Genomic DNA, 17,281 nt, shown 5'->3' with positions numbered 1-17,281 from the left:
AAAGTTTGACATTTGCGCTTTTATCGTCGGGCTAGTTGCCAAAAAAAAACGAAACACATAATCAGCGTTTAGAGCTATTTCGGTTTTAAATCAATCACAAAATTTAAGTTGGTGTCACGCCGTCATAATTAATCATGGACATGATATAGGTTGCCAACAATACAGCTAACCGATAAACCTCCGACATACAAATAGCCATTAATATTCGTTCATTACATATCATAAATAAAATAATATTCGACGCATATGGAAAATATAAATTAGCGACTGAAATCTGCCAAAACGAATAAACAAACTGAGACGTTTTTTGAGTTTCCGTAAATAGATACGACTCGGAGCAAGATGTTTAAAAAATAACTTTTAAGACAGATGGAAATGGAAAAGAAACAGAATAAAGAAAAACAATCTAAATATCTACCTGGGGTACCGTTTTCGGAGACACAATCGAGGAAAAGCTAAGTAATTCTTTTTTATTCCGTTCGTTTTGAATTAAATTTAACATCCAATAACAGTTTGGAAGTTTGTGAGGTCAGAAGTTGCGGGAAAGAATGCCTGAGCGTTCGTTCGGTATCGAGCAGAACGCGTGCCATTACGACCAGGTCAGGATCACCATTCCTAGACGACGGTGTTGTGCGTGATGATAAATGAATGAATGAATGTTGATTTTGGCGGGGGAAACGCGACCGGATAAAATTAGAAAAGGACACCACCCCCGTCGGCGACGCAAATAACATATCCCGGCACAATAAACGAACTCGCGATTCAACAACGAACAAAATGCACCTATAACATCGAACGCCATTATCCGCAGTATCATGCTGCAAATTTCCCTCGGGGAACAGACGGAACTCGAGCAGGGCATGATGAAACGGTAATGTGCGCCCCTGCCCCGTGCAGAAGTGCGCTACTGGCGCCAGTTACACATCCAACACGACCTACCTCCATCCGACACTGCACGTTCCACATGTTTCTTCTTCGTCGTGTTTTTTTTTTTTTGGACGTGGCCCCGTCCACGTCGATATTTCCACGTCAGCGTTTCTGTTATTATTATCATCCGGAAGATACCACCAACACGGTTCGTTATTTATGGAAACATCCAGACCCACGGAGTTGCGATCCGGACCGCAATTTTTTCAACGCTTCCTGCTGGTAGTCACTTGTTATGCTTAATTAAGGGGTTGTCAGCGCCACCATGATGGTAGATTTTTATCGCGCGCTAACAAGCGGGACTAATTTCCAGTCTGGGGGCGCATTCAAGGCGTGATTTACGCTGCGTCTGTCAAAACAAAAACAAGTTCCACCTTCTCAACCGGAGTGTTGCGACAGTTTCTGCGGTGGTTCTGTGCATGAAAGGGATCTGCACTTTGTGAGTTTCGGAAACAAAACATTCATGAGATGTAAAACATTGAAACGTTTGGAACGTCATAAACTGTTAGAATTCGGAAGCACGCGTGAGTAAGTGAAGAAAAAATACTGGCCAGCAACAAGTCCAGATCTGAGTTCCACTTGAATTTGTCGGATCGAGTTTTCGAGAGGAAACTCGACAAACACTCGTTACCGTGACAGTTTGGGTGGTGCAACTGTCATCTTTAAAAACAGTTTGGCAGCATCCGATAGTTTTCCGCTTTAAATTGCGAACCTAATTGACAAAGTTGGACCCTTTCGAGCAACTGCAACTGCACCTGTTGTTTTTAAGATGTCGAACAGTCATAAAACGGCAATCTTGTGACAAGTGACGGTCTCGAGTTTCCGACATTATCGACATCAAATCCATATAAAGCGCTCGCAAACAATCTCATATCTTTAAGAATTCCGCGCGGAACACCCGTAAAGCATTCCCTCCGTCAATTTTCCTTAATGCTGTCGCATTCCGTACCAAACACGATCTGCTCTTAACGAATCGTGGAATAGATAGAGGAACCGCCGCACCCGGACGAGCTTCCCGGATGTGGAAATGCAATTTTTCGATCGGAATGCATGTTTTAATCGGCACCGGGACAAACGATCGGAGGCGGCGTCGTCGAGAGGAAGGTGGCGGCGCGCTCTTAAGGGTTACAAGACGCTCGAATGATAAGACTGACAAATGGTACGACTATGATTAACGAGTGCGAGCTTACGCATGATGATGTGGGTCCGTGCGTCTGCGAAGAACATAATCTCGCGTGTGCAGGAACAATGACGTCTGTTTTGTGGCGCGTTTTGTCATCGGGAGGAATAAAGACGGGACGGGATTAGTTCATCGGTCGGTACATCCTGTGTCGAGGGAAAAAATTAATTTCGCCTTTCGAGTTTTAAAATTGCGTCAAAGTTGGCGCGTAAATTACGCAAGAGGAGCCAGAGGTGCGCCACCCTTCGAGGGAATTTCGAGACGTCATAAATTTGTCAATACATATATACGAGTATATACATACATACCTAAAAGCCGCACAAGTTATACATTTTAAGGAGTGCGAATTTAATTAAAGTTTAAAACTCCGTGGCGTAAAATACAACTCGGGCAAATAGATTTATGACAGTTTATAAGAACGTATCAATGGTCTCTCAACGACAAATTAGTTTTAAACTTTTTAATCAACTTGTCGCTTACGGTCTTAGGATTTAAGTCGCTCAAGTCCTACAAATAAAATTATAAACTCGTCCGTAATATTATTACGAGCGAATTCCACTTTTTACACTTCTTTCTCCAGAGCATTACGGATTCCCTTTCGGAATAAAACATTCCTCGCGCTCTTCCGAACGGATAATAAAAGCCGAACCGCTCCGGATCGACTGGAACAAGGATGGATACTGCACGTTCCGCATCCGAAACTGCAACTTTAATCTCGAACTAGCTGGGAAAAATACCTCACGCAACCCGACGACGTTACAGTGATGCTAAATCTCGCCTTAAAATTTCCACGAGGTGGTGGTTTCGCCGCATCCTTCCTTCGGGGGAATAAATCCGAAACTTGAAGCCTGCATTTCGCCCCGAGTTCGGAGTTACTCGAGGTTAATGAACCTGCCTTTAAAATCATTAAGGGCGTCATACTTTCGGCACAGGAGAGCGTCGGTCGCGGCTCTTTCCAGATTTGTGGAATAATCTTAATTATTGAATGGGAGGTGGTGCGGGCCAAATAGAGATTCACAACACAATAAATCGGCGGAATTTTCTCGACGTTAAACAGAATTTATTCAGTTTCATTATAATTCGAGCGGAGCACCGTATAACCGCCGACATTCACTCCTATTATTCAACATTAACAGGATTACATCATTCGGCATTCTGTGTTAGTCGGAATTATGAGATAGGTACCATTCTGGATCCGGTGTTAAAGCAAACATTGTTTACCGGCATTCTCGATTGATTGGGGGCTTTATACGGCATTTCTCTTGATGTTCCCGGAACAATTTACCACGCAGAATGTTGCTAATATCGGGTTTCAATCGGCAAATTATTCCGAGGGCGTCATCCATCCCTGTCGGGTTTTTTTCAACGGCGTTACTGTCATTTTCTTAGAGCCCGATTTCAAGTCATGGTGGTGCAGCGCAAATGTGTAGCTATCTTTGTCCTACACATTAATTACTAATATGCGTCATCTTTCTCAAACTTGCAATTTTGCGCCGTTACCATGACAATACAAGTTGCGACCGTCGCAAGTCAACTTGAAATCGCCCTCTCAGATGAGATGTTTTCCGAGTCGTATTTGGTGCCGTTGATAATTTTCCGGCGGCGAGATATATCGAGAAAATAATGTCCGTCCGGAGTGCACTTTACCGTCTCATCAAAAATCGTCCTCTCCATAAGTTCGGATCCGGACCGTTATCCTTCTTAATTTATGCAAATCATAAATAGGTGTCCCTCGGTCGAGGCGTCTCGTCCATTTCTGCACGAAGTTACGGTCGCGTAAGACGGGACAGGGGCCAGGGTGTCTCCCCGGGGACGCTTCCGTCGCCAGTGTATAATCGCCTTCCACATCCTAGTTTCCAACTTTGCCATAAGCAGCGGTTAACAATTAGTGTCCCGCTTTATTACGGTTGCTCACGTTGTTTATTAAAATGGATGTTTTAAAGTTTGTCGGGCGACGGATACTAAAATCCGCAAATAAATCTTCATTTCGAATCGGAACCGGCAAACTATTTACGTATTAAGATAAATGTCCCGCTGGAGGATGGCGCCGCGCCGCGCCGCTCCTTTTTAATATTTCACACCGACGGACCGCGTTCGGCTGATCGGACGAGTCGACGACGGCACACGCAGGACACTCACTTTTTCTCCTCGGGAGTCCTTGTAGATGATCCACTGGTTCATGGAATTCCTCCAGTACTCCACCAGGAAAGCTTCCGCGTACTCTTGGCCCTGACCGTTGCCGAAACGCCCCTGGGTTTCGGTCCACGTCACCAGATGGTTCTTCTGCAGGTCCACCTCGAGGTACTCGCGCACTTCGCTGCTGATCTGAGCCTTCGGACACCAAGCACCCCCGTTCTTCTCTTGCCGAATCCTGGAACAAATTCATTTTTGAAACGACAGTTTTAATTGTCCCCACTGGACAAACATTACGTTTCCATTTCGCAATGTTTCGAGCTCGTCTAGCTCTACTATTTACTTTCGAACTGGCAAACGCGATCGATCAGGAAAATTCACAGGACGTCCTAGGTAAAATTAATTGTTGATGCAATTTATAAATTTGAACACGTCGGTCCGACAGCGCACATATTCATGTTTGGACCCATTATGGTGCATGTTAAAACTGGATGTATCGCGCGCGCTCAACAGACAATTGCGGAGAATTTCAATTAGGCCGAAAGAGTAAATTGTTGATCACGTGTGTGTAGCTCGTCCTGCAACAGGCTCGACGTACGCGGGCGGGGACTAATGATCTAATAAATACCTATTTGATCAGAGATTGCACTCCAATTCCCGATTGTCGGTTGCGGTCGCTGCTGCGATAATGGATGGTAACGCTCTGATTAATGCCAGATTACGGCATCGTAACAATATCCTCGGGGCGGTGAAAGAAAGGCATCTTTTCAATTCGGATTCGAACTTGAGAAAGAACGGCTTCGAATATTACGCAGCCCGCGAATTACGGTTTAATTATGAAATTTTACGTTGACGGAACAATGGGCCAGGGGGTTATTAAATTGGATGATGACTGCTACCTGTCAAAATTGCACGATCGCAACTCCACGAATAAAAAAAAAAAGATTTCAGAGACGTTTTATCCTTTTATCGATTCTCCGGGTTAAAACAGCTAACGGTGAAAACATGTGCCTGTATTATCGTCGGTATTACTGGTTGCCTAACAAACAATTACAATTATTTCTTTCAGTCTCTTCTACAAAACGATCCTACAACAACACTAATTAGGTTCAAAAATTTTGCAGTTTCATAGAGATTCTACCACCGGTTCCCGTTTTGTTTTTCGGATTCCCCCGTTCCGTTTCAAACGGATAATTAAATAAAAATACAGGTGGAAATGTAGGTATACTCTGGTTCAGTTTTTTTTTTCTAAGTTTCCAGGTAATAAATTTACATCCCGTCTCATTAACCGCGAGAGATGCGAAATGGTGTTCTTTGTTGATTTTTTTTCAGACGCGCTCATAAAAAGAACAAACATTTTTTGACCCCCGTCGAGCTAATTTAATTTTACAACGGCAACTTGTTGGAAAACTTAAAATTACTCAACTTCAGGAAGTTCTGTTTCAGTTAGCTACTATTGGCACATCAGTAATAAAGTTTCAACTTTTGCAAGACTCAATCTGAATTGCATATTAATCCTCGCGCGCGCCTCTTAATCCGATAATCGAAAAAGAGCGTCCGTCCCGATGGCGCACGTTAATTATTTAAACAACGACGCTGATAGGACTCGGCTGACTAAAATAAGAGCCCAATTACCGTGACATATCGCGTCGGAGGGACGATTTAAGGTCCAATTACCTTTTGGACTTCGGTTTAATTAAATATTTCGCGTAGGTCCTGGACGTCGGGCCAATTTACGACCGGGACATAGTTGCATAGGTAAGCGGACGGTGCGAACGTAGTCGTAGCTTCGACACCGCCGTAGTAGGTACGTACACATCCTGGGGGTGGAACGAGCTTGCCGCAGCACATATCGCCCCGTACGCTGCCTACTTTGCACTTTTCTCGAGGACCGAATTCACTTATCGCACCACTCGAACCACTACATCTGTTTGCTTTGTGGCCGTTAAAGATGATGCCGTAAGTTTTATGACGGGCTTAAGGGATGGGAAAGGGAGAAGGGCCGTAATTCATATCGGTTTTGCATTGACAGCGTAATTCGGCGGAATCCTCCGAGCGGGAAACTTCGCCAGAAGTGCCCGGGAACGGGCGCGAGAGCGTGTCTCGTCGAACACCGATACACGTCGTCATCGTGCCAACTACAAATGAGATTATCGTGTCGTCGTTCTCGGGGGCGGCGCGACGTCGAGGTCGGTCGTGGGGCCAGAAATCGACGACGACGACGAACCTCGAGCCTTTGTCCTCCGGAAAAATGCAGCCGCGCCCTAATACGGCGGAAAGTTGGGCCATCAATTAGAAGTAGTTTAACGGCGATCGCAGTTTCCCGAGTTAAGAACACATTACGGCGGCAAATTAGAACGGATGAAGTTTTCCTCGTTTTTTCACCGTACATTTGGTGTGGCGAGGAGACCACAACACCAGTCCCCCAACATTCGAGTATATCTGGAGCGAGAGCGGCCGCCGCCATGAATAATTAATGACCGTAATGGATTGAAGACTCAAGACGCATAACAACCGATCCCGTCCTCCCGTCCGAAAGATTACTTCTAAATAGTTTACCGACGAATTATTTCCCAACTCTATCCGGAGTTTCTGGGGCACAAACGCTGTTTTGTTGCTTCCTCGTTTTGTCCCACTTCGCAGACTAATTAATCGACACGACGTCAAAGATGCCACCGTTCGATCACGGATCATTAATTAACATGCACGTCGACGGTATACGAAGAAGTACCTACACAGAACCGCAATGGAATATTTACGTGCCCGAGAATGTCACCATCATTTATCGGCGACGTCTCGTATAAATTCGTCGTTAGACCGCGGCGGGTCTTGCGCGGACCACTTTTTCCAAAATTGTTACAACAATCGTTAAAGAATTGGTACGTGAGCCGGAATTTTATGGAGACGGCGACCGGAAAGTTACCACTTTTAAGTGTCTACGACAGTTTTCGGGCTATTTCTTTCGTCGCGCCGAGGACAAACCGCTAAAGAAGTTAATTTCAATTACGCAGAGGTCGAGGGGGTTATCAGACTTACGGGCGGGTGGCCACTCATGGACAACTGGCGACGGGTTAGGAATATTTAACAGAGAGGACGACGCGATTTTGAATATTTGAGGAATTGATTAAGTTTCGTGGTGTCATAGTCGCTTCTCGGATCTTTTATGTTGCCAATGGAAGAAAAATAAATTCCCTATCCGACTAAAATTGTCGACCGAAAAATGTTTGTGTATTATACGTCAGAAACTGTTTTGCAAGTGCTTGCATTTGGGGCGCCTCGGCTGACGCCTCTGCTCACAAACCGTGCTCGCACTTGCAAAATGACAGTTTCAGCCTTGTGATACAAATAAATATTTCGAATCGCGTGCTTAACACGATAAACGATGGAAATTTATTGTGGAAACTTGAGCGTAGACAAGCGAATAAACCTGTCCCAACAATGGTGGAAGCTGTATTGCTCACGATACAAAACAAGGGAAAAGAGGTAAAGAAAATGTTTATAGAAATGAAAAAAAAAACTTTTATAGAAGTCGACACATCTGTTCGGTGCAGCGCGTAGCTCGGTCGGCTGCAATGAAAGCCCTAATTGCGCCTAATATAAAAAAATCCATTAATAAAACACTTCCTCGCATATCTCATTCGTAACACCCTCACGTTCCCGGCTCTTTGTGGGGACGCAACGTTTCCCACTCGACAACCGGGGTGGCAAACTCGATGCACGGAATCGAGGCGAATAAAAGAATATCACTTTCAAGATTGCAGCGGTGTTAAAATCTAATTGGTGACAAAGCGAACGGTCCTCGCCATCCAGACGGATTGAATTCAGGGGTGGCATCCAGAATTTGTAAATGGCCGGAGCGTTTCACCTTTTTTTTTGAATAGAAACCGCACCCTCTGAACGCGAGTCGCGCGTTTGTTGCGGCATTTATGCCCCCATCTGGATAGAGTTCCCCGCCGAAATCTTCTTACACACCAGAACAGATAAAAAATCGATTTCGTCGGTAAAAAGGGAATAATCGCGTGATTCCCCCCTCGACGTTCTCCGTCTGCGTCGCGTTGCAGCGACATTATCCAGATTGGGAACGGCCTCACACATGTCACCCCGTACGAATATGTTTGACCGAGTGGCTCTGATCGCTGGCAATACTCGTAAATCTTATTAAAACAGGTACGGAGCAGGTCGGCCATAAATGCCGAATGTTAATAATGTCGTGATGTGGATGACGCCGTAAATTAGAATGGTGCATTCGCCACGCCAAAGCTACCACAGAAAAGGCGGACCGAAACGTGTTCCGGCGTCTTTCCACGCATTTGCATCCGAATAAACACTTCAACATCTTTACGGCCTCGAGACGCGTCAAGAGTGACATAAAAATTCACACGATTCGCCACGAATCGGCAATTTCGAAACAATGTAGACAGGTGTGCCCGAACGGGCAGAGGGTTTGTCCTCGGGTTCACACCGGCGGACGTGAAACACTCCGAATGATGACGGGGGGAACTGGTCGGACGTGGAGTTTCGTTTGCCACAAGGAGGATTAAGGCAGGCGTCCACCGGCCAGCGTTGTACGCATCATATGTAGGGTTTAGTTATTTTTTTGTTTCCCAAATTGTCATCGCTTCGATGACTTGGATGGTGTTGTATTTAATAAATCGAGAATGTTCTTGTATTTAGACCCACCCATTAATATTGTTAAAATCATCAGCATGTCGTTGTTACAGTTTACTGTGGAAAAGAAACCTGAAATACAGGTTAGTCGGCGCCGTGCAAACAATGAACGAGTATTCTATCCATTAGGAAATAAAGAAAAGAAAAGACTGTTGGGTCGAAGAAGAAGATTTATTTGAGAACACAAGAAGAGTTTCTTCTTCTTCACACTTGACGTCTTTATGCGAAGATTAACCGTACAAATGTAATCAGTAACAACGTAGCCAGCAAAAAGGTCGAATTTAGATACCGTTGAGCCAACTTGGACTCGATTAGAAATCATAGCTTATTCACTAACGGTGATACGAGACGGTTCTTGTTATTCGTTAACGTCTAGAATAAAGTGCGAAAAGACGTGTAGCCGAGAGAAACCGGTGCCGCCTTCTAATTTATGTTTAAGGGATTAATTAATTAATTTTGTGCAGCTGGGAATTAAATGTGTAAGATATGAAGCCATTTTCGGAGATTCGCGAATAAACTCGTATTATCTTGCTTCGATGCTTGCTTAATTGGGCCCGATTATTCGATTCGCGATCCTGGCAGGAAGCCGCTCGCTCGTCGTTTCTAAAATTATCTTTTACGTCGCAGACCCGAGAGTGATGTGCAGCAGGACACGCCGCTCCGCGAATTGTTTCCACTTCGTCCTGGTCCTCGCGGCAAGTCATCGTCGAGTTCGGGAAGACGTGGGAGTGGTAAGGGTAAAAATAGAAAGTAACGACTCGATCTCGAATGTCTCCGGTAGTAAAATAAATGGCCTCAATTAGTCGACCATTCGTCCACCTTAATTCCGGACTCCTCGGGGACGGGGAGTTCGCAGCGGCCAGGATATTAGTCTCGGATTCGGATATGGTATTGCTGGCTGTTGTTATGACAACAGGGATTATTTTTGGTCCTGAATATACTGGGCGAGGGGGCGCGCTCCTACTCCGCGGAGGGATGGAGAAACTGAAACAAATGACCACCTACGGTTGAATAAGCGGTTTGTAAACGCGAAGGGACGAACGGTGTGTTTTTTTTTGTCTTCCCTTCGAAAACAAGCGCCGATTGTTCTTCCGCGAGTCGTCATTACCTGCAATCATCGGCGAGAGCGACCGCTCCGCGCCATTAATCAGTCGCCGATATGAAACAATTAATAATAATTCTTCGCGTAATTGAAATCTCTGCTTTTGAAAGGTCAATTAAGGAGCGACGACCGTACCGGCATCGCAAAAACAATGCACCGATCGAATACATAGGAAAATCATTTATCAAACATTCGCTATTAATATAATTTTAAACGCTCCGCGACAGCGAGGAAGATTAAAAGGGCACGAACGATTCATCAAAGTGACCATGTACGAGTTTCTTTTTGTCAGGGAAATATGTCGGAAAGCGTTCCTATATGAGATCGTTTGACAAATCGTCCATCTCACGGCCAAAGAGATAGATACAAGAGGAGGAATCAATCGAATAATCCCGATCGATTCGACGTCGCAATCACCGGTTTTTCCAGCAGCGACGACGCTTGACGTTCCGTTTTTGACGCAAACTGCGACGTTATTGTTATCCCGGCGAGATCTCAAATTGCATTCAGCCCCTCGACATTAGGGTGCACTTAGCCCGTACGCACTTAATTCATTATTATCGATAGCACTCGTTCGGCGAGCAAGCCGAGATGAAATTTGCATTTATTTTCGAAAGTGATGATGAGATGATATCGAGTGTTCAAATGAAATCCTGGGCTGGGAAGGCGTTGGAAACCGTCAATTGTTGTGCTTTTTTAAAGCGTAGATTAATTGGAGCATGTTGACAGTTAACCTAAAATTTAGAGCCAAAATTTTTTTCTTTTTTTTCTTTCTTTGCAATGTTTTACATCAAAAATAGAATAACGTAGCGATTCCTATTCTCGAAGCAAATATCTAAGGGCACCCTTTGCTGAAAACAAACATGTTTAATTATGTTGCGATTAAACATAAACAAATGTCATTCGTGTCAAACGGCGGGAAATTCAAACTTTACACTGTTCTAGACGGTTTAATTTTTCCAACGCCTACTCAGCCCAGGATTTCATGAACACGCGATATTATCCTCGACGAAAGATCGGTCGGTATAACCTCATTCCGGAGATGAACTTGCGACGGACGACCTCCGTTCATTACCAATTTATTTTTTGTTAATTTTTAGTTTCAGGCCAGTAGGTAATATGTAATTGCTTTTTACATAATTTCCCAGTCTGTTGCATATTTTAACGTTTCGCGTGAATAGCACATTAGAGTTTCATATTTTCATTAAAACTATAATGAATTCGTTATTGCTGTCATCACATCCGCCATAAATATGCCTGCCCCGCAACCGGACCGATTTCGGATGCCAGAAGGGAACGGTTGCCTCTGCTGGATCGTTGAAGGGTTTAAAGGGTCCAAAAACGCGTCCTCAAAGAGTGACGGGCTGAAAGACATTTTAAACAAAAATTAACGTAGAGGCAGTGACGTGTACGGAATGTGAAAGAAAATGGTGTGATCCGGCCGGGGGATGCGACGTAAACGTAAAGGATAAAACAACAAAAGCAAAACCAAGAAAAGAAAATAACGACGTTAAAAAATAATTCCGAGATTTGGTTAAAAAAAGCAAAGAAAAAGACGTGGGGAACGGCGAAAAACATTTTGTGGGACGCGTGGCGTAAGTTGCGCGTGGGGAGAAATGTGAAAAATTAAAAGGAGAATTAGGGAAGAAGCCTGCGACCAAACGAGGAAGGATGTGGCGTCGTTGATGTTGCCGGTAAAAAAAAATCAAAAGACGAGGAGAAACCCATCACCACTATTAGGAGTTCGATGTCGTTGAAGCGGCAAAAAAGTTTCCTGGATTTTTTTTTTATTTTTTAGGTCGTGTCCTTCCTCCGAACCCTTGCCGTAATTTTTTAATATCACTCTCGAGAACTTGTTTAAGGGGGATGTACAGGTGGAATAGAGTTGGCGCTAGGATAATGCGCTTTCTGTGTATAGAGCATTACTTTGTGAGAGTAAACGGCCATAAAACTTGAATTTATGCGGCAGGAACTTTTTAATCAGCTCGTTATAAGTGGGCGCGCAGGTTACGGGAAAGTCGACCGTAATTTAAAAGTTCTGTCAACGGTGCTCCATTTTAAACTGTACCAAATGACCCGAAATCTCGGTAATCTTCCAGTCGGTCCTTATTGATGACAGGTATTACACCGTTGGCCGAAGGATTACGGGAACGCGGAATATATCGGTCCGACCGAGTTGGCGCGGCTTTCTTTCCGTGATTCGTCTTATTTTAACCGTAACGGAAACGGCGGAGGGGGTGGAGTTGGAGGCGCTGAATCAAATGGAGATTTTCAAATTGACGGGATTCGGTGTCGAGCTGCGGTTGCACTTCCTTCGTCGATGGTGTGCGCGAATGCGTCGCATTTTAACCGACTTGTCGGGTAAAATCCGCGTCGTGATGATTATTCACCGGAACGGTAAATCGTTGAGCTCTCTCTCATCGATAAATATCGTTTACAATTGAAGACGACCTACAAATTGACTTGATTTTCTCTCAGCCGCCGTTCCCGCAATACGTTTCCTATTTATTGCATTTCTTTTTCCACTCGCTATTCTTCGATGCACTTTCGAGCATTTCAAAGTCCCCGTCCTGAATTCTGATCAGCTCGCGATAGTCGAGGGGTTCCGAAAGCGATTCCCTCTTTAAAATCGCGAGCTCGAGAAAGCTCCGGGAAGCGAACGATGGAAATCTGATTGACGTTCGTTCGACTCCACAATCGAAATCGTCGCTGCACAATTAAAAGCGAATCGGGAAGTGTCTCGTCTGTCGGCGTCGACGACGATTTTTCGGGGGTCAATTAAGTCGACGGAGATCGAGATTCATAAGTCGGGGGCGAGTTAACTTTTCGCTGATTTAATATAAGTTCGAGAGGAAGCGGGAACGAAGTGAGTTATGCCCCGACCTGGAGTGGTATGCACAGCATCTGTAACTCTTCATTCGTCCCGGAGCCATTCTTCTTGATCTCGGGAAGTCGGGGGTGATAAATTAGGCGCAGTTCGGCGAGTTGAGCGGCTCACCTGAGGCGACGGCTCTTCGAGGACGCCTTCGATCATACGGACGACGTTTCGTTTCGTTTCGTAACGAGAGGAATTCCGGAGTCGCGGACTGTTCATTTCGATGATTTATATTTCGTCTCGGCGTGACAGACGGCCGCTTTGTTAGCGGTTTCGAAGTTGACGCCGATCATCAGTCAAGTGCGCGTGCCTCGCTTTAACGATTATTTACATATTTACGTCTAATCTTTGAATATTAAAACATCTCTTTCAGGTCGCGGCCCGCACTCTTATTGTTGTGTTTACCGCGCCCAGATCCCTTCCATTCACCGCGACGTGTATTGATGGCCGGGCTTTGGACCCATTGTGAGCACCTTGGCGTCATAAAAGCCGGATTAGTTTGTAATTTTTCACGGCGACGATGCCACCGCCGTCGCCGTCGTTGTCGTCCGACGCCGGAAGTGGATCACCACCACATCACCGATCTGAACCCATTACGCAGAGAACTACTGTCGTCCCTCTGCTTTACGACGATGTCCTTTTTATGTTCGACTTCGTCGCCGGAGCCGAATAAATTCGTTGCAGCGGTAATTCGGTTAATGCGGCGGGTTTACGCCGTCCCCGGACGGCCGTTCGCCTTTATCCGAAAGCGGCGGTACATTGTTAACTGTATCGTTGGGAAAGATCGTCATCGTCATTCGGCCGCGATTATTGTCAGCGTGGACGCTCCCTCCAGACGAACGCATTAAGAAAGCGGAAAAAAGTTATAAGCCAGCCAGCCGCCTTCTTCGGATGCGCCGTTCGACTCCGCCGCCTCCCGATTTGGAATATTATTAGGTGTAATTGTTTAAAGTCGCGCAACAGGTGCCCGTCACCGTCGATGTCGTCGTCGACGTCGACGAAGACGTATAAATATTTATTCCGAAAAAGCGGCCTCGACACGAGTGCAAAACGAACACCCGGAGCGCAAACGGGAAACACCGCGAGAGGCGAAACTCGTTTAGAAGGAAAATGCATTTTCCGTGTATAAAAGAACATAACCGCGCACGACCAACTGGTGGTGGCCGCTTTCCAACCATTTTCCCCTCTGCTCCCCCTTTTTCGGGCTGTGCAAACGGAAGCGAGTTTCATTTGTCTAGAGGTGCGCGCTGACAAAAAAACGGATCGCCTTCCACGACGAATCCACGCAACGACAAAGCAGGGGAATCAATCGACGTCTCCAGGTCTAATTCTTCACGCGAAGCAATCTCGCCATGAAGTTGTATTGGACTTTGAAGTTTTGCGCCGACGAAGGCCGACTTTAAAAGACTTTCCAATTTGTTTACTCGAATTTATGCATCTGCATCGGGAAAGGGGAGGCGGCGTCGTTCGTGAAAGTTGATTTTCGAATTTGGACCGCGGCGCCAACTCGTATGCGCCGGTTTTTTGGCGGGTACCGATCCTCCGATTTTGTGGATAATCCGGCGGCGGCGTCAGCTACACTGTTTACAAGGGTTAACGCAATTACGGGGTTATTGGAGTCGGTAACCTGGCGTCCAGGTGTTACCATGGCTACGCGCATTGCAGCATACGTCATCATCAGGCTGAGCACTGCAATATGACAATTTAAAATCCACTATCGGCGTCTTCTCTGCGCTATAAATTCATATGAACTTCCATAGATTTATGGGAAAACAAAGTTCCGCGTTTCGTGACATTTGTTTAGATTTATCGCTGGGCCCACGCAGTCCTGTCATATCGGTATATTACTCCGTTTTTGCAGAGCCACCGTCATTTTTGTTCGAGAGTAATTTATACGCGCGCCGATGTAGATACATTCTCGTTCGTTAATATTCGCCGGTTAAACGGTGACGGCTTCGATTTTCGACGGATAATGTTTATTCGCAAAACGTGCAGAGTTCGGTCCTTCCTGCACCCACCGCTGTGGTCGACCGATGGTGCATCCCGACTTACCGTTCGAGCTATATCAACTTGTTCGAGGCAAAATAGTACTTTCTTCGACGAGCGTATAATGATAGCCATTATACGCGAGTTGAAGACAATACTCTCTCTACGACTATACCAAGAAAAAAATCTTTAAAAACTAAATTTAACTTGACTTTTAATATTTGACAATTAAAATTGTTCCCCATTTAGCGGTTGTTACGCAATGCGCGACTTATTGTTTACAAACGCATCCGACTGGCGATCTGTCGGTGATAGAATGTAAATACGAGGGATTGATTGGCCGACAGCCGTGGGTTTTAGTATTTTATCTTACAGGTTGAGTTTTTGAGCTACCTTAGACCATTGTTTTCGGTGATAGAGATCAAATATTATTCATAAGTGAGATAAAGTACTCACAAGTGAGTAAATTTGACAGCTGCAATTTTACTTGAGATAAAGTACTCACAAGTGAGTAAATTTGACAGCTGTCATTTGGCTTGAATGAATCTTCATTTCTTGGATTATTTGCCTCTATAAGACAAAACGTCGTATATCACACGTGATCGAAATGCCATCATGAAACTCGTGAGAAGTGTCCCACTCGTGCGCAAGCGCACTCGTTGGTCAAAATTCTCACTCTCGTATAATGATGGATTTCTATCACTTATAATATAATATACTATTCTATCACTGGGTGTCGAATTGATATCATTCTCTCGTTGAATATCAAATAAGAGAGGAGACATACAATTTTAAATTTCGCTTGGTTCGTATAATGTTTGCTAGTCGATGAAATGGATCCGGTTTTTTGGAAAATAAAAAATAACAATTTGAAGAAACTCTCGACGAACAAAGTTGTTCTAAATTTCTCAATTTAAACAAACCGACAAAATCCTTTCCAGGAACGAACAAATTTCGAGATGACTTTATTAAACGCAATGCAGCAATGTTTGAGATAATGTAATTGCTTCAACGGTAAATTAGACGCAACGTTTGCACACAATGTGATATACACTCGTAACTGTTAACTAAAACATGGTAACTTGTGTTTAACAGTGTGTTATTGTCTTTACTCGAAAGACAGGACGACTTCAATAAAATTAACAGTTCCTATTTATCTTTAATGTGACTCGAATACTTAACCGACGACAGCGAAAATGACACATTCGAGGAGAAAAGAATATTGTGGGGAATAAGCAAAAAGCATCGTCTTCGTTTCGAACCGCCGTGGCGAACAACCGTAGTCAACAACCGTAGCCGTCGCCTCTCGGCCCATCAAAATGAAGAAGAATTGCCCCGGAAATGTATCTATCCAGCAGTTCTCCCACCCCGCCTTCCGTTTTCCATCCGGCCATCCGACCGCCCCGCGTTGATGGCCGAAGAAGAAGAAGAAGAACGTGTCGCTTTGCAGGTGCACCGTCCGTGATTGATAGTTCGAGGGCGGTTGTGTCCCTCTTCTCCGAGGGCCGCTCCCTCGTCCTTCCTTCCGGTGTCGGTCGTGTGCGAGAGTGGAAATGTTTTCGTAGGAGTGAACGGGACGCATCCATCGATCGCGGCCGTGAGGCGGCGACGTGTAAGGGCTGTTGGCGGCGTCGTGTTTGCCTTGATAACGAACTCGGTATGTGTGTCACGTCTGCGGAATTGCAAGTATCAAGCGACTCTCGCTTTCCGTCTGGATGTCCTCGTCCTGGAGGAGCAGTTTCCGAGCGGTGCATGGCCGATGCGTGGAGGAGCCGTTGCAACCCCGTCGAGTGCGTGGATCGATACCGGCTCGAGCACGCGCCACATGTGCCATTATCCGGGAGGCGGATTAACTCGATATGAATAACCGGAAAACTGCAACCCGGAATGAAAATGTAAATTGCCCCGGTTTGATTGCTTGCTCCCCGTCCTCCGGATTGTGTTTTTCTTTCGCGTTTCTTTCGAGGGACTGAAGGAGTTAATCCTTCGCCGCGAGGAGCGGCTCGTCGACAACAGGTGAAAGCACAAAAAGAAAGACGCCAAGAAAAGACGAGAGAACAGAAATGCAAATAAAAGATAAGAACTTATCTCGGAAAAGGATCAAGATGATGAGGAGGAGATTTTACAACCAACAAATTAATAAACGAATGCATTTACAAATGCAAACACGTAAATTACGAATGATTATTATCGGATGGGGGGTAGATCTCTGGAGTACGCCCCAGCTAGCACTGTAATTAAAAAAAAAAAGATACACCAACGTGGGACTCGGTAGAGATTTCAAACATTTTCTTTTAAAGATTCCTTGAAACGTGCAAAAATAAAGGACCCAGACTGTTCACCCCATTTTGAAAGAAAATTGCAGCGATCCGTTCCGAGTTCGATGTCTCCTATAGCGGGAGAAGAACGA

The 17,281-nt window shown here is 45.1% G+C and overlaps 1 protein-coding gene and 1 long non-coding RNA gene across 5 annotated transcripts in view; one reads left to right on the top strand and one right to left on the bottom strand.

Annotated features, from left to right (window-relative positions):
* Positions 1 to 17,281, bottom strand: part of LOC138137767 (discoidin domain-containing receptor 2-like) — a 213,298-nt gene that overhangs the window by 50,943 nt on the left and 145,074 nt on the right. For all 4 annotated transcript variants that reach the window (XM_069057332.1, XM_069057324.1, XM_069057341.1 and 1 more), the window contains exon 4: positions 4,247 to 4,478. In XM_069057332.1, the coding sequence (XP_068913433.1) occupies positions 4,247 to 4,478 (232 nt within the window). The remainder of the gene's footprint in view (positions 1 to 4,246; positions 4,479 to 17,281) is intronic.
* LOC138138207 (uncharacterized) overlaps positions 1 to 17,281 on the top strand; it is a 112,493-nt gene that overhangs the window by 69,212 nt on the left and 26,000 nt on the right. The gene's annotated exons all lie outside the window — the stretch shown is intronic.

This window comes from Tenebrio molitor, chromosome 1 (assembly GCF_963966145.1).
Source record: "Tenebrio molitor chromosome 1, icTenMoli1.1, whole genome shotgun sequence".
Lineage (NCBI taxonomy): Eukaryota > Metazoa > Arthropoda > Insecta > Coleoptera > Tenebrionidae > Tenebrio > Tenebrio molitor.
This window is presented reverse-complemented; position numbering and strand designations above follow the sequence as displayed.